General features: G+C 39.3%; 1 protein-coding gene across 1 annotated transcript; it reads right to left on the bottom strand.

Moving 5' to 3' along the window:
* Window positions 1-668: 668 nt before the first annotated feature.
* Window positions 669-18,032, bottom strand: cds2 (CDP-diacylglycerol synthase (phosphatidate cytidylyltransferase) 2). Its single transcript, XM_006797483.3, has 13 exons — window positions 17,832-18,032; window positions 12,195-12,337; window positions 11,087-11,183; window positions 10,258-10,355; window positions 9,644-9,783; window positions 8,156-8,214; window positions 6,991-7,073; window positions 6,790-6,877; window positions 6,550-6,618; window positions 5,616-5,768; window positions 5,246-5,365; window positions 4,973-5,076; window positions 669-3,063 (listed from the first exon to the last, which is right to left on the bottom strand). The coding sequence occupies exons 1-13, from the start codon at window positions 17,901-17,903 to the stop codon at window positions 2,925-2,927; spliced, it is 1,365 nt and encodes a 454-aa protein (XP_006797546.1). The 5' UTR covers window positions 17,904-18,032; the 3' UTR covers window positions 669-2,924.
* Between the last annotated feature and the right edge of the window lie 553 nt (window positions 18,033-18,585).

Genomic DNA, 18,585 nt, shown 5'->3' with positions numbered 1-18,585 from the left:
CTCTAGTGGCCGTCTGCAACACCAGGCAGTGAAATGGCAGTACAGAGCTGCAGGCTTAAAAACTGTCGAAGGACAACGAGACAGTGAGGCTCAAAAAACCAACAAAAAAACCCAACAAAAATCACAAGATATCTATTTCTGCTGAGACACTAGCTACCTGAAACCTACTAGAATGAGTTTCCACACTGATTCAAGTCACACTCCACGCAGAAGTGAACATACAACGGCTATCAGGGAAAAGGTTAAATAAAAACACCCAAATGTACTAATAAAGCCACAGCAAGAAAACACCTTTCTGTCATCTCTACACTTTTTCCTATATGGCAATAATAATAATAATACTTTCAATATTCCTCTAAGAAAAATACTAAAGAACACTCAAAATAGTCTTCCTAAACAGCCTCTTAATAAATGTGTAATATAGTAACTTTCAAAACGGTTTGCTTAAATAAAACTTCTTCAGAAAGATGAAGAGTAGCTGGATGCAGCACAGAAATCATGAATGGAATGACACAACACATAAAGCCATGCCTGGGTTTACACAATGGCTCCTATGGGAAAAAAGGGTCACCCGTTTATAAATTGATTGCCACAATCTAAATCTGGGTAGCAATAAAGTGCTTTGCTTAAAAATATAACTTTTTTTTTTTTTTTTTTTTTTTTTGGGGGGGGGGGGGGGGGGATATCAGTTCAGAGGAAATTTAAGGTGAAATAAAGCAGTCGTTTACTGTATCAGCTGATTTGTATGGCTAGCATAGAGACATGCTGTCACACAGACAACATAAATAAATATTTATATATAAATAATGTAAATAGTATGCGTTTCTTACTCTCCATGATCATATCCCTGCTACACTGACTACTGCATGAATGTTCATACTGCTGTTTTGTCCTATGAGTACAGACATGAAACAAAACAATGAATGTGTACAAACACCATCCAAGTCTTTTGTGTACAGGGCTTCTCACCTGAACAATCACCGGTAATCTGAGTGGATTAATTTTCCATCTGTCTGTGAACTTTAACAACTCAGCACAGGGGAAGAAAAAGTGGAAAAGCCGAGGATGAATCAGCCAGACAATTCCCACAATGCATCTCAGCAGCGTATCCCTGACTCAAAGGCCCACTTTATTCCACCAAAATCTGTCTGCAGATTATGAAATGATCAAGAGCATCAGTCAATGTGTGGCAGGTTTAATAAAAACAATGTGGTGGCACTTAAACATCCCCAGATTGTGTGTGAAATCAGAAAAGAAGCCAACTTTGATGAAGTCCCAGCTTTTATATTTTATCGTTAAATCCAATACACACAAACACACTTGAAAGTGGCAAAAATAAAAGAAAAGCCGCCACTGGAAAAGGGAATGAACTGCAATACGTACACAATAACGGATTGTATTGGCCAAAGTTTCACCCAATGAGACGGCAACAGGCCACAAATAAATCAAGTTGATCAGTCAGTATCGATATGCTGTATGTGCTGCGCTCAAGCGGTGAAAAACAGTGACATCACAGCACGCACAAGCAGCTGGTGGCAGTGTAGAAACCCTAACTGTGGCACACATTCCAGCTGTCTGAGGGAGTAGCCCTAATGCAACAATCCCTCTGTACCTTACAGTCAACAAGCAACGGACCGCAAAACAAAACAAAAAAATATGTAAAACAAACATAGCCAGCTCTATTTGTGACATCTTTTCTGCTGAACCGCAACAAGATGATAACGTAGCTTTTATGCTCCGTAAACACAAAACCACCAATAGTTGAACTCAAAGACTTGATGGACCTAAAGTGGACCTGTACTGCTTTCCTTTATTTGTTATCTCACACACACACACACACACACAGCTACAATGGTGGACGCTCATATTAATAACCATGGCTAACCTTTCAAACATGAGGTCAGTGCATGTGCAATCTCTGGGAGCTGTCTGGCTTTAGAAAGCTTCCCCCCCTATTCTTGGCTCAGTGTGATATAAAGTCTGTTTATGCGCGGCTGCCAATCAGAAGAAAGTTTAAAAGGGAAGGAAGCTGAAACAACTCGTTTCCGAGGATGAACTGAGGAGCTGCAGCAAGGCCCGGGGTAGGATAAATAAGGAATTGTAATCACATAAAGCTACCATCCAAGAGCTGGAACAAAGCATTAGAGGTCCCCTTCAAGTCTAATTTAGTCATTCACCTTTGATTTCGGCACAATAACATCTTAAAGATTTGGCCAAGCATGAGAGGCTTTGATGAATGGCAGAAAAAAACAAAGACAAAAAAATGTACATGGCAGATGGCGATGGTGAATTTAGCTTGACTTTAAAAAAAAGAAAAAGAAAAGAAAGAAAAGACAACATTAAGATATAATAGAACCATACCAAATATAAAAACATCTATTTATAAATAGAAAAACTCACAATAAAGAAAATTACCTTTAAATTAGAGGGAGGGTGCAGTAGAGTAAGAATACAGTGAGTAACAGCGCTGAGAGCAGTGCATTGAAATAATAAAAAAGAACAATAAAATATCGACACACATTAATAATAAGGTATATATAGAGGATATTGTGTGTACAGGTAGAAATGTACAGCAAACCAACATTTTGTTTAACAGTGTAAATAGATAGAGGTTGACGGTAATGGAAATGTGTAAAAGTACAGTAATTCACAAACTCAACCTGAAAACACTGGTGACAGAAACATGATTCACAGACTGTAGGAACACAGACAAGCATGACTCCCACACCCACATGAAATGGAATGACCCAAGGCTGTCGATTTTGTGGTTTTCGGTTTGTTTTTCTTGGATGTGTTCTCGCTCACGCAAAAGCACTGAGTCTTCCCAGAGCTCCAGGGGTGCGGGGGGCTCCCTGGGTGCCGCTGCCCTCCTTTCCCGTCTCTCCCCTCCTCTTAGGGCGAGCTAGCTGTGGTTGTTGGCGGCTCTAAGCTGCGGCGGCCTCCTCCAGCGCTGGCAGCAGGCCTTTCTCGGTCAGGTGAGTCTTCAGGGAATTGAAGATGTAGAGCTGCTGATCTGGACGGAGGGCCAAGAGCTGCTGGATCACCTTGGTGGGGTTAGGGCCCCTGAAAGAAGGTGGAGACATGCTTAAGCACAAATGTACTTGAAGTTTTATCCAGAAACCACTGGCTTTAAAAATTATTTGGGGACACAACTTATAAGACTTATTTTAAATGCAGTACAGAGTGCGGACAGAAAAGCAGGTTTGTGTGGTTAGGGAGTGGTTGACTCAAAGCCTGGCCTCTGCAGTGGACTTTGACTTATGGGTCATCTGCTCAACCAGTGGAAATACAGTGGTATTGGTTGATTAGTAACATGTTGATTCGAGACACGATGAGTCTTTCAGAAACTTGTGAAGAAACCACTGAACATAAAATTATAGACAAACTAGCATATTTTATCTTTTATCTTTTATCAAGTATGACTTTTTTTAATTGTTCTGCAAAGATATTAAGGTTAACAGTCAAATGAAAAAGTGTACATTTAAAGTAGTGATCAACCAATTTTTCTTTACCATGTTTATATGTAACAGGAGATTTATTCTATTCTGTACATACAGTAACAGGATATAAACAGTACAGTATGAAAACTGCACAGACCTATTGATTCATGTCAGGTGATGCAATGTGTTATGATCCATGCTCACTGTGTGATTTTTGGTTTGCCTCAGGATTTGTGTGGGTGTATGTGCAGAGAGTGCAGAGATGGAGTCTGCTGATTGGTTCAAGTCTCTAAACTGGACTCCATGATAGACACGACCATCTTAGAGTGTTTTCACACCTGTAGTTCTTTCTTTTTGTAAACTTATCGTTTATTTTTTTTCTTTTATTGTCTAGTTTGTTTTCACACAGAAAAATTTAACTGTGTTTAGCGAACCAAAACGTGTCCTACAAATCAGCTGAGAATGTTCAGTCTGCTCATAGGTCAGGTGTCTGGGGCAGGAGAAACAAAAGTAAATACAGCAAGAAAGTAGGGCTGTTTGATATAACGATATGAATATAAAAACGTCTATGTTTCATTTTACGCTATCGTTTGTTTCGTGGTGTCGCAAAATAAACAGTTTACGGCAATATTTTCTCATCGTTTTGATGGTCACTGTAGTGGCTATATTAATTTATTAAAGTTCTCTCTTTCTCTTATATTTAATATAACCACACTAAGGATGGACAAGCGCCTGTTTTTATGTGTTGTCGTTAGCAACAACGACAGTAAAACTATCACGTGTCCGCTTGTTTATTTTCCACATTAACCTTTCACAATAAAGCTCAAGATCCTGTTGAGACTTTTCAAAATAAACAGAATCACATTAAAAAGTATGCACTGAGAACTGAGAATCAGCGGCATTTAGAAGTTGAGCCTGAGGGTTTGAAAACTTCCATATCTATCATGCAAATAGTTTCACTAAATACTGATTATACACTGTAAATATTGAGCAGCTTATTGGAGATTAGTAGGAGTGAGAAGCGCTTCATGTGAATGCGTTTGTCTTGTATTTTTAGAAGCTAAGAGTAGCAAGTTATTGTTTGCTGTTAAACATAGAGAGCTAACTGTACAGTACTGCTAAATAAGCAGACCTTAACTAATGTTAGCAGTCCACTGATCCTCCTCATATCACAGATAAATTCATAATTTCTTCTGATCTTCTGTTCCTGGTCTACTTATTAGCCCAATAGGCTATTAAATGTAAGGCTGTGGTCCATGTCTGCAAGGTTCACCGTATCCACAAAAGTTGAAACTGACAAATCAAGATTTGCAATTTCTCCTGGATGTTCCTTATTCAACCTCACTTCACAGAAACGATCCCTTCAGTCTGTGCAGACAGTGAACATTAGCTTACACTGAACTATTATTAGGTTTTATTACAAGCTTTAACGCTGCTTAAGCAACATAAAGAGCATATAAAGGACAAAGACTGACAACAAGCAAAATGAAATACATTATATTATATTTTAAACTTCATAAATATATGCTTACCTAATGAAGCTAGCAATGTAGACATTAACAAATGTGGCCATGAGGTACTGGCAGTCAAATCTGTCCATAATGCCTCCGTGACCTGGGATGGTGTTTGCAAAATCCTGAAAAATGACATACAAGCTTAAACTACAACAGACATGACATTCTGTGTGTGTGTTTTTAAAAGCCACAATGGTGTCACAATGGCTTAAGAAACACAAACACTGCCTGATAATCATAGGCCACATCCACCTTATGTGTGGTGAATAGTTTGTCGGTCCACATCCATACCTTGATTTTGAAAGCTCTCTTGAAGCCGCTAGCAAAGAAGCCACCAAAGGGTCCCACGATGGAGGCAAAGGAGGAGAGGGCAATGCTGTGGATCTGGAATGGATACAGGCGCACTGTGGTCTGTGGAAACATAGGACACGTTACATCCAATCTTGTTGAAACTCACAACAAGATATTGCCTTATGTTTGCTCTAGGTGGGTATAAAACTTTGTATACTGTCTCAAGCTGTAACAGGCTGTAAGGTTTCCTTTAGCGCTGTTCAATAAAACTCTACAAGCTCTGCATACTTTTAATGTGTTGGTGAGAGGACTGTAAGAAGCCTAAATACTGGCACAAGATGAACCGCAACAAATAGCCACTGAATCTTACCCATCCAGTGACAGACTCCAGCATACTGGGGAGGAAGTAGTCCTGGAGCTGAAACAGCTCTGATGGCTCACAATCCACCTGGAAGCTGTTGGAGTCGTTGTTGAACTCCACCGGACACACAAAGTAGCGATAGCCAGCCATGACGTAGGAGAGCTGTGAAGAGAGCAAAGTTATGCTTCGATCGTGTCACTTGTCACCAACTAACTGGACAGAGATCAGAACTGACTGCTTTCCTGTGTTCTCGGCCCAGCCAGTCAGCCTTCCCACATGACCAATTACAAAGGAGTTTGTGCATGCATGTGCACAGTGCCGGCACCAGTAACGCATTAATGTGTCATTAGTGTGGAAACTAGTCGCTGTGACTGGAGACAACAACAGCTACAGCAAACCCAGTATAAAACTACACTTAATACACCCTCACCCAGCTGAACATGGGCATTTTAAAGAAGCTAAAGATATCCTGAGCTCAGAGCAATCAGCCTCAATGTGAGTCTCAGCCACAAACATTTGTGATGAGTGCATGTTTAACTAAGTTGAGACAAACACACTGTGTTTGAAATGATTTGCTTCAGAGCTCATTACGCCCCGGCAATATGACACATACAGAAACTGAAGTGATGAACAATGATCCCCTCGAGACCTACAGGTAAACGATGAGGTGGTGGCAGGGTTAGAACAGCAGACACCCACACAAGGAAGCAGCCGCAATGATGTTAGAGTGAGAGCTGAGAAGATGCAGCTTAAACAGGCATCTGAATCAGGAAGGTGTGGCTGGTATATGACATGAGGAGAGTGAGTTTTTCTGCCCTACACAGCTGATTTTACTCTTTTTAACCATAATTCATTGTGAGATAAGCAAGCAGCTCCTACAGAATGCTACATCGCTAAGAGCTAAAAGGAAAAAATAAATACATAAATAAAATTCACATCCTACCATGATTCCAAAAACAATGGTGGAGAACAATCCACCGATGAAGCCCTCCCAAGTCTTCTTAGGCGACAGCTGCAACAGCCAGTATCAAAGAAATCATACACCACCATACAGAGCACAACAGCCTTTAGGTGATTTGCTACATGCAGCAATAATTCACAATAAACATTATATTAAAAGAATTAAACATTTATGTATTTGCATTCCAGGTTAAAGCAGCTTCAAACGTTCAAAATAACCAACCTTGATAAGAGGGGTTCGCCCAAAGAAGAAACCAAACATGTAGGCCATGATGTCATTACAGATCACACAAGAAATGGGCACAATGAACCTGATCACACAAAGAACAGTTTACATGGCAGGTGTATGGATATTTGCATTAAGGTGCAAAATAACTGAATTTTAATTAGATTTAGAGAATTGGATAAGGAGCCTTTAACGTACCAGATCATTCCCTCAAACAGGTTGTGAATGATGAGGTGAGACTGGGTCACAACAATCAGGAGAGTCACATGGGTCCAACCAAACTGTGCAGACGGGCACAAGATCAATGACGTGTAGCTAAATTCATACATTTTTGGACAATGACACAGGCTCTGTAAATTTTGTTTATAATCAGTGTCACGATGAAGAGTTTTATCTGTATTGATTGTTTAACTAGCGTTTCTCACTTGTTAGTCTATAAGAGCATAACAGGGTACAAATATTTGTTATGTTTTAACCTTGTTGTGAAGCACTTTGGTTTACCTTTGTTTTAAATGTGCTATATAAATACAGTTGTATTGTATTGTATTGTATTGTATTAGTGCCTGCTGGTCATGTTTTAGATGGTTTTTACAAGCTTTTGTGTTACCAAAAAAAACTGTTACTGTGTTTCCATTCGGGTGTTTTTCTTAAGACCACTAGTGTTTCAACATAAACCTGCCCTACTGTAAACACACAGCTGTAAACACACAGCTGGATCCTCTTACTTTGGTACATCGACAACATTATTTCAACTATGGCTGCCCCTCCCTGAGCCTGGTTCTTCCTGTTAAAAGGGAGTTTTTCCTTCCCACTGCCAAAAAAAGACTGTTGGATTTTTCTCTGTATGTATTATTGGAGGGTCTACCTTACAATAAAGCGCCTTGAGGAGACTGTTGTTGTGGTAAAACTGAACTGAATTGAACTGTGACAAAGACGTATTCAAGATATATGTTGCACTAACTGTTGAGGAAGTCTTTTTTTTTTTTTTTTTTTTTTAAACAATTCCATATTTTTAATGATTCAACTGTAACTACAGCTATTCTTTCATTATCTTAGATTAAGCAGGTCTGGAGATGATTCTACATGTTGGATTTGGCCTCCACAAAATGGAGGTCAAAGTTGCTCTCAATGCACAGGAAACAACACTTTCATAACCTGCCAACAGTAAAACAAATCTGACAGAAATAGCAGGCACATCAGGTACGGCCAAATCAAAGAGGAATGTACTAGTGGGGGTTTTTTTCTGCAGGATCCGTCTCTGACCCCATTTCCCTTTTACTTGAGGGTTTATATTTTAGCTAGCCTCATGAATAAGCCAGTAGCCTTGAGGCAGGATGCACGGAGTATGCAGGGCAGCACTTACCATGTAAAACTGAAGGCGGTAATGTTTCTTCACCAAACTCAGCACAAACATACAGAAACCTGCAACAACAGGACGACTTATTAAGACACACAGACCAACAGCATCTGTAAAGAGGAGGAAACCTCCTTAAGGTCATCTTTGGTCAAACTGATTCAATTTAGCTGACTTAGCTTGACTTATTTCACAGTATGCCTACTTTAGGATGCAGTGAATAGTTTTCTTTTTTTACATGACCGAGGAAACGAGAGGATGTTGTAAAGCAAAGAATATCTGAGAAAATGTGGCCTGAACGGAAGTTGACTCAGACATACTGACGCTGTTGGTTTCCTGGACTCTTCAGGCTGACAGTAAAGCTTCTTCAAGTAAGACATTAAGATGTACAGGATGACAAAACTCTGTATTAAATGTCACTTCAAATCACGAGCTTCAGAGCATTTGTGCTCAAAGTCACAACGGGCCATTCAATTGCACCTTAAATCTAGTAGGTAAGACAGCCTGGGTGCTTCCTTCCTCCCCACATCCTGTTTGGCATCAGCAAGAAGCTATAGTAGTAATGTATTACTAACTGACACAGAAGCACAGGAAGTGGAACATCTAAAGTTAGCATAGTAACTGAAACAATAAGATTTGAACTACCTAACATATAAAACCCTGAGACTCATTTTTCCATCAAAGCATGCCTGTGTGCGTCCACCAATCAGTCAAGTCCTAGTTTACATCCCTTGAAACTCAAATAACATAACTGAATAATATGATATGTATTAATATATAAATTCACTGGTTATAACCAAAAATATCAAATTTGAACAAACAACCTTGAGAGATATCTAAAATAGAATTACACACACACACACACACACACACACACACACACACACACACACACACACACACACACACACACACACACACACACACACACACACACACACACACACACACACACACACACACACACACACACACACACACACACACACACACACACAGCTTATTGCAACTCAGATTCCTCTTTCATCTCTAATGTATTTATCAAATGCAGTATTCGTAACTGTTTTTATTCTTTTTTAAATGAGCATTTATTCTTTATATATGTGGATTTTTCTGTTCGGCATCTGTTGCTGATAGTAAAGGAACAATTTCATTGTACAGAGAAACATTTTTCTTTACTGTGCATACAACAATAAAACTTTGAACAGTTGAATGACTCATGGAAATATTACTGATTGTAAATGTATTTTGTTGAGTCAGACTGACCGATCACTGACGTCTCTTAAAAGAAATTTGACACTTCTGGTTGCTATGACAATGTAAACTGCATCTAATGTTTGTTTATTTATTGTGCACTTATCTCATGTTCAGCAGTTTGTTTTAGTGTAATAAACATTTATTATAAGTCATTACTGAATAACTTGGAAGAATGTTTGTTGTGGGCAGCTGGCATGATGACGTTAACACAGAATCTACAGCAGGACTTTGTCTTTCTACCTGTGAGGTAGAGCGCGAAGGAGATGAAGCGGTGGTATTTGCTGAGGATACGAAGCGGCTCCTCCCTCTGAACCAGTGTGAAGAAATAATCTGTCACGGTCTCACCATAGAAGAAGTAGTTCACACACAGCAGGAAGTACCTGTAATTCAAAGGGTTCGAGTAAATGTATGCAGCTGATGGTGTTGTCACAGCAGCTAATCAGACTCTGAATTCAATATGCCAGCGGGGGGAAAACATAAATACAAATAAATCAACAAGGCTGACTAACTTCTCTTCATGAAAACTGCACATAGCTAAAGGTTTACACCTGTACATGGAGAACAGTGTTCCAAGGAGTTTGAGTTTCCTGGCATAGTGAATATCAGGATTACACTACACTATAAACCACTACTGCTACAAATCAAACAGCACCGATGATTCATTGTAATTCTGCTATAATATATAATCTTTAAGACACTGCTAATTTAAAATGGGTTGATAACAAACCTCAGGACATCTGTAACAAAGTAAAAACATGAGACAAACAATAAGAAAGAAGCCAACATGGACATTTGCTTTTAATATCCGATCCTTTGTCTTGCCAAGTGAACACTGTGTGTGTCTGTGTCCTCACCAGCTCAATGTCCTGAACCACGGCAGGTCGTAGGAGTGGTACACACTGTAACCAATGGTGATGATTTCCTGGAAGCATTTTATCTGGACACAGAGGACCTGCGTAGATAAAACACTGTGTCAGCAGCACAAAGGAAAAATATTGAGAGGACAAACCAGAACGGGCTTTTGGGGTGGGCAGCAAACATGGCAAGATCAGTCAAAGTACAGTAGAAGATACCGGTTACTTTATCTGACAGAAATGGATGAATATTCCACAGTCCAATAGTCTGAATGTATTGATGAGCAAAACTGTGGATCACACTTGTGTAAATAAGACCACAATAAACAAAACTAGTTAATAAAGATCATTATTACAACACTGCTGATTCTCCATTGGCTCTGTTAAACCTCTTTGTAGGGCACCAAATACTCCTCTGTGCAGGAAAACCCCTGAGCACAACTCAGTGTGTGTTTCTGTGTGTGTGACACAGTATGGTGTCCTACTGACACAAAATGGCTGACAGGCCTATTTTCAGGGTATTCCCTGATGACGGAGGCAGCTATCCTGCAAATGACTAGAGAGACTGGATCCTCTTTAATCCACAATACTATGATTTTAATTTGCTTTAAAAAATAAGCTGACTGCGCTGCTTAGAGTAGCTCTGAACATTAACACGTCTTCTATATATACTCAGTGAGAAAAAGTCTGATTCGTAACACGATTCATCTTAACTGAAATAATTTTGTATCAAAAAGCTTAATTTGTCTCATGTCACAAACGATGGCTCTGAAAGTGGAATGACAAATCAAGTCAAGTCAACCAGGACAGATCAGTAGTTTGTACTCACAATCATCATAAGCACCATGGGGCCCAAGTAGATGATGAAGAAGAAGAAGGAGATCATGGCTAGTGTTAGGATGCCTCGTACCCACCAGTTCTTCCATCTGAAGAAAAGACATAAACAATGACACTGGCAAAATGACAATACAAAAAAATAAATAAATTAAAAAAGCAACAAGCGAGTTGTATTTTAAACGTAAGCACAACTGAAAGAGCCTGGGCCAAAACTTTTACTTATATTATGTTATCAAAAAGGCCAAGATCATTCAAATATGTGACGAGGAATTCCTTTGTATGAATCATGACACCTCCACAGTGGCAACGCGGCTTGGGCTACGTCCACACATGCCCGGGTATTTTTGAAAACGCAGATTTTTCTATGCGTTTGCATCTTTCGTCCACACGTAAACGGCGTTTCCGGTCACTGAAAACGGAGATTTTCAAAAACTCCGTTGTTGCATTTACGTGTGGACAAGGAAAACGGAGAAAACGCAGCGTCAAAGGTGTGCGCCTTTTTTGACGTCACAAACGTTATTGTTTCTGTGAAATGGATTTCTACAATGGCGGACTTAGACAATACTGTTAACTTTACTCTCTGCAGTGTTTAAATGCTTACATATACACACAGTTACTGCCCCTCCACACAGGACTCCTTTCTGCTTCTATGCGCCATCTTTGTTAACTCTTTCCCACCCAGGCTTCTAGGCTTCTGATTGGCCAACATTTCTACACGGTTAGAAATATATCGCCACCTGTTGCTTTGGCATGTTCCTAGCAGCGTTTTCCTTCATTTTTGCGATTATGTGTGGACGGGATTTTAAAAAAAACAAAAAAACAAAAACAAAAACAGAAAATCTCCATTTTCAAAAATACCCGTGTACGTGTGGACGTAGCCTTACATGCAGTCCAGAAAAAACACGGGGCTCTTGTTTAGGTGGGTCGGTTTAAAATGAGCGCATAGCAACTCACAGTACACAGACAATGGGGGTGTTCGATATCAATAAACAAGACCGAGCATGTTTCGGCCCTAGGAAGAGGACGCATCTTTACGGTCATAGCTTTAAAACACACTGCAAACAGCTTGCAGTTTATATTTCCTTTGACACTCAGCACACCTTGAAGAGAGTCCAGACAGCGCCTTATTTAAAACCTCAGGGGTGTCGTCAGGAGGGACCGGCACCTCTGGGACACCAGAGTCCACTTTGGACTCACTGTCTGACACCCCCTCTTTTTCTGCCTTCAGTTCATTGTCCGAACCCTGCAAACAGACAAAAACAGAGAAGAAATGGAAGATTTGGCTCTGAAAGGGAAGGAAAACAACTATTCTAATATAACCATAACAGAACATTTAGATATGTGTTGTTTAATCATAGATCACGGATGAACTTAGGAGTGTTTACCTTTTCTCTCTGAGCTATCCAGGAATATGATGCATGTCAGTTTTTACATATTTACAGGAGCAGGTGCTGTGGTCACGTGATAAAATACCTGGGTAAGTAATCTCTTGGTACTTTTTGCCCAACACTCATATGACACATTTGTGACACATGTGACACAAACAAAAAATAAAAAACCCAACACCACCTTTACCCAAAATGGTAACATATGCAACTCTAAAAAACTCCCCACCCCACAAACACTTTATTACCATTACTGCATGAAAACCAGGCTGGTTAGAACTAACAGCATGTAAACCTGCACAGATGTTTTCAGTTCTGCCAGTTACTCAGGTGGTTGTGAAAACACCACACAATTTCAAAATAACAGTGAAGCGGTTCTTCTCCAACAGTTTCAGTAAAAGAAAAAAAAAAAAACTGAATAGGTGAGATGTTTGTTGGCTGCTGGCATCTGTAATATTTTCCATCTTCACACAGCACCAATGTATTATAAAACTATCAAAAATAAACAATTTAAAAACAAAAACAGTGACGCTAGGCTACTGCTTTAGAGGAAAAAGAGCCGCGCGTGTGTGTGTGTGTGTGTGTGTGTGTGCCTGTGGTGATAGTGGGTGTGTAACAAATGGACGGATGGAATATGGAGAGGATAATACATACTATTACATACTTAATGCAAGAATATTAAGAAGTCTTCATAATAAGACCCGTTTTACTTTTTAAGATCTGTTTAACAAACGAGGGGAAAAAACAGCTCTGACATGTGCAGGCTTACTTTCAAATAAAACATCATTTTGTAGTCTATTTGAATCCCACTTTCAAAAAATCATGAAAACTATTTGTATGTAATTATGACTTCAGTCCACTTCAGTGTGCTGTCATCTTGTTTTCTCATCAAGCCGCAGGCAGAAATCAACCGTCCAGCCCTGAGCATAAAGTAAAATTGCATCAAGTGTCTAAAACTACATGTATCGTGTCTCTCGCTCGTTCGCAAAACCTTAAATACATGTGGACGAATCGCCTGATACGCGCAGATGACATCGCATGGCCACATGGAGTTTTGAGACTAATTTAAAGCTGTCAGCTTCACACAGATCCGCAAATGTAAGCTGCGTTCCAGTCCCAGTGTGAAACAAATATGTACACATCATTGCTTGTGACACATTTGCAACACTTTGAGACATATATTTCCCTCCATATCGAAAGCATACTTTTTGTGTGTTCACATAAGTGTCAGAATGGCAGATTTAGCGCCAGATCCCCCGGCTCCGAAGTACAGACACCTCTGGCTAATGCTTAGTGTTATGAGATGTTATGAGATTTATTAGTCACACAGGTGGGAAATTTGTTTCGTTACAGCAAAAGTGCAAAGTTATGTAGCAGAAATTAGAAAACACTGGAATGCAATAAAATAAAATACTATATACAATAGAATAAAATAGAATAATATAAACAATAGTTTGGCTCGTGGCTGGTAACTAGCTTTCTGGTCTGGGTCCATTAGACTCTCTTTTGTCTGCAGTAGCTACCACTATAAACATCTTCTTTTTCTCACTCAAACTTCTGCAACAAACTTTGTGCTGCAGATGTTACTGTTTCTCGCTGTAGCGCACACACACCGCAGAAGTGTAATCCCCTTCTCTTTCCCGAGAGAGATGTATGGATACTAAATGTCCGTTTGTGAGTTATTGTGCAAGAGAAGAAATACAAAGCAACAGAGCAATGTTTTCTGAGAAGTAGTTTAGAGAGCGAACATCAAATTTGGCTCAGGGTGTGTCTGTGTGTGGAAAAAAGCGGGGGGGGGGGGAAGCATCGGCTTCATCTGAGATGAACATATTATGATTAATGGACTGTCAGTGTACAGTCATGTGTGGGAGGCTAAACACTGCTCCAAATCATCTCCATCCATATTGTTGATTTGTCAAAACCATCTGTTTGCTATTGAAGGCCTGCCTACAACACTGACTGATCTTTATCCCCCCATAGCGGCAATGCTGAAAAAATATGGATGGTTAGAGCTCCTGTGCCAATAATAGAGCGGGTTTTTTAAGGCAGTTTGTTCTTTCACTTCTCATTCACCCCCTGCTGCCCTCTCTGCTGCTGGTGACCAAATAAGGCTTGTAGTTGTCACATCAGATTCACCCAGCAGATGGCTGACATGTGGTTTTGTGACACCCACTTGGTCTCACATTCACAATTTGGCAAATAATCCATACTACAGCTGGATAGTTATTAGATTAAAAACAAACAAATAACAATGTGTCTTTAAAAAAAATCAGCTGGTATACTGGACGTTTACATCACCAAATATTATATTAGTCGGGCTCCGGCTTTAATACATAATAATACTTCTTGTTAGGCATGCATCACTCAAATATTGATATTGATATCAGTCCAATATGAACTAGCATGATGAAACGTTTGGTTACATGTTTTATTTAATTCAGTTTCACTTTCTTCTACATTTACTTAGCCACACAGACAAGATATAGATACCTTAGCGTAAAGTCTGCCAAAACAGTGAGGACAAGACATGAACAATATCAGGCTCAAAACACGGATTTGGTAACTTTATAAAAGAAAATGCAGCAAATAAATATATCCTAGAATATAAATTGACTAAATCTGAATGATCAGTTAAATGATAAATGAAAACAGGACCAAAACAAAAAGTATTAAAAATGTATTCAGCGAATTTATCTTCTCTAGTCTAACTTCAGCACTGTGTGATATTTAAAGTCATAACAGTTTCTCCTTTCCTCATCTCAGTCTAAGTGCACCTCATTTTACTGCTCCTCATACACAAGTTACAGTAGCAGTGGAGCATCCAGGAGACAAATGAAGTCAAATAATATTAATGGAGTTGGTTGTAACAGGTTATTAGATGCAATAAATACTTATAAGGAACAAGTTAGAGAGCGAGAACGACTCATTTGAGCTTTTTACACTAATATCACACCAGTGCTCCTCTAATTTGATATTCTCCATCTGCCCACGCCCCAGGCGTGGTCTCTGTATCTGAGTTTGGTAAGTAACCCTACTTTTTCTGTTATTCAAACCAACATATTAACACTAAAACCTTGGTTCAAGATAAACAGTTCCTGTGAGCAAGAACTTAAAGTAGAAAAGGTTCTAATAACAAAACGCTGCTCTGTTAAGTTTGCAAGCTTTTTAAGAGAGATTTAATCCAGAGGTTGAGCATGTTTCTGTTAATGTTGTGAACAAAATAGTGATTCCCTGATTGGCTGCATCATGTTTGTTACAAGTCAGCCAAATATATATTAAAAAACATTGTATGTTTTATAAGACTTAGAAAATTTAATTAAGTTCCCTTCAAATTATATGAAACAGTCACTAGTGTGCACTGTCACCCAGAAGTCAAAACCCAGGAGACGAATGCAGAAGCACACACAAGAATCCACATACACACAGGCCCATTCTCCTTTTCCTGGTTTCTATGGAGACAATAGCCGTCATTCAGGATGCTTGAGTTAAAAATAGACGCTCCTTTCACATAAACACTTCTTCCCTTTTATGCTGTCTTGCACATCTGGGTTTGTTTTTTCTTTCATCTCTAACTGATTAGAAAAAGCTGCTTCTGTCAGCCATAAAAGGCCATTTTTATTCAGATCTTACAGTTTTCATGCCAAGAGGAAAGCGATTCCTTCACGGGGAGGCAGATACAAAAGTGCAGGCTTGTGATCTAGCTTCACCATGCTGGAAAGTAGCCAAAGAAGACAACTGTGATCAAACAGTTTAACTCTACTGACGTCATCAAGACACTGCAGCTATACCATGAGGTTATGTAACCTAATCAAAGACTGAAGCATTCATGCGCTTGTGAACTGAATTTCACTATATTTCACATTATGCAATCCACCATAAAACTACCTCAACAAAAGTAATTTCATCAGCTAATATAACTGTCTTTAGAGCAACTTTTTCTTTAGTAAATTGCGTGATATTACACAGAGTTACAAATGTTTGTCCACATGTGCGCCTCCACCAGGCTAGACTTTTTCAAATAAACCCTGGTTCTGCTCAGACAAACTACTGATAAATAGTTAACTGCAAATAATCTGGTTGGGTATTCTGTATTGTCATTGTCAGTTTCTATTATTTCAGCAGAAGTGGACATAAAATGGATACTTTTGTATCAGAATTGTAGCATTATTATTATTATTATCGAAAATAATACAAATTATTCGTCTGATTGCACAACTGCAAGCTCAAGGTCATGAGGTAGGCTGCTCTTAAACAACTCATGGCAAAAAAGTAAATAATAAAGAACACGTTAAACCAGTCACAGTGCGCTTCCCTGGAAAATTACATTAGCCTGTGTGGCTCGCTGTGAGGATGTCACTAATGCTTCCGCTACTTTCTCCAACTGCTTTCAGCTACTCTCCAATTTTCTGTAATTATCTCGTCCTAGATATCCACACGTCTAACACCACGCCCCTTTCTTCATTCAATGCCACGCATCGTCCATGTTGAACTCATAAATGTTGCTTTTATTTCCCCTCACTCTGACTGAAACAGCTTAATAACAGTTTGTTAAGAGAGATTAATTATAATATCGTGCTACCCATCAGTCTACGACGCGAAGTAGTGGTTGTTAATGTAACTACAGCTACTAAACACTTTAGCCTACCAGGGCTCGCGAACATCATCGCTATCGGTCATATCAAACCAAAATTTACAAAATAAATAAATAAATACACAAACAAAATAAAACGTTAAGCTTAACGTTGGTGCTGAACATTTAGCATCGGTGCTAGCTCATAAAGGGCCAACATGGAGACCTTCATCGCTTATTTACCTCTGTGTGCAACGGCGTATGTGGCTAGCTTGCAGCACGCCTTACAAATCTAAGTTTGTTATTTTTGGATTTTCTGGTCGACTGCTTAGCATTCAAGAAAAAGCGTCTTCAAATGTATTTAAAGGGTTTTTGTTGGACAAGACCAGCTGCTATACACATCGGCATAACGTAGGTGAAAAGGGCAGCTCCAGAATCGATGAAATTTTAACTTTTGCATTTGGTTTGCTGTTGTTTTCGCAGCGGACGAACACACAGGAAGACGGTGTGTACCACCAGCCAATCAAGTTTAAAATTTGAGTAGTTTGGCGGATGGTTTGTATAGCGTCTTTCAGATGCTTTTAACAGCTTTTACGTTGTAAGATGCGGTTGTAAGAGTAAATTGACGACAGCCTTGTAAAACTTAAACATGCCTTATTATTCATTCTGACATGACCTTTCTTAGTCACACCAGTCACAGTGTAACGGGAATTTCAAATCGCTCGGTGGCTAGTTAGCGTCAGGACCGCTAAATGGCAGGACTGAGTCCAAGCTAACGTTACCTTGTCCTCTGACGGCTGCTGCTGAAACGTAGGGTCGCTGTCTTTGGGTCCACGGTGCCTCAGCTCTGCCATCTTAGCGGGTCGTGACCTGACGACAACAGCGAAGGTCCTGCGGCTCCCACAAACAACCTCTTTGTTTTTTGGAGACTGACACCTCCTCTGCTAAGCTCCTAGCTAAATTTCTGCAAACAACACTTTCCACCCAATTCACGATCATTCACTTCCTGTTTTCAAAATAAAAGTCCATATTGACTACCCAACATAATGCTAACATTGCATTAAAGAATCTTATTTTAGAATAAATATTAATGGTAATATTACAATTCATACAACATCTAACTCTTTCGGGATTGCTTCAAGAAACTGACCATTTATTATTCTTTATGTTTCTTTCGTCTTTACTGACAGCCTTTAAAAAATATTAACAATAAGATTATAGGAAATGCTTGAAACTACTCTCAACATGAACTGGTAAACCTCCAGGCTTTATTAACTTGATTTATCCGGAAGTTTCATGTTGTTTCATGTTGCCCAAATATGTAGTGTATATACCGGTATTGCATATTGTACGACTGCAATATGAATCCATGATAAGCTGATACTAAATGTGGCTATTTGATTCTTCTAAATTCAAATTTTCATTTTCACCCCAGTTTGTAAAAAAAAAGTCACATCATAGATTTGTTTTTGTTTTGTTTTTTTCAATCCAGTTGTAGTTAACAACAGTAACGTATGTCTGTTGGGTCTTCTGGAC

This window comes from Neolamprologus brichardi, chromosome 12, assembly GCF_056152115.1.
Source record: "Neolamprologus brichardi isolate AB-2024 chromosome 12, ASM5615211v1, whole genome shotgun sequence".
Lineage (NCBI taxonomy): Eukaryota > Metazoa > Chordata > Actinopteri > Cichliformes > Cichlidae > Neolamprologus > Neolamprologus brichardi.
Note: the sequence above shows the minus strand (reverse complement) of the source record. Positions and strands in the feature narration are given on the sequence as shown.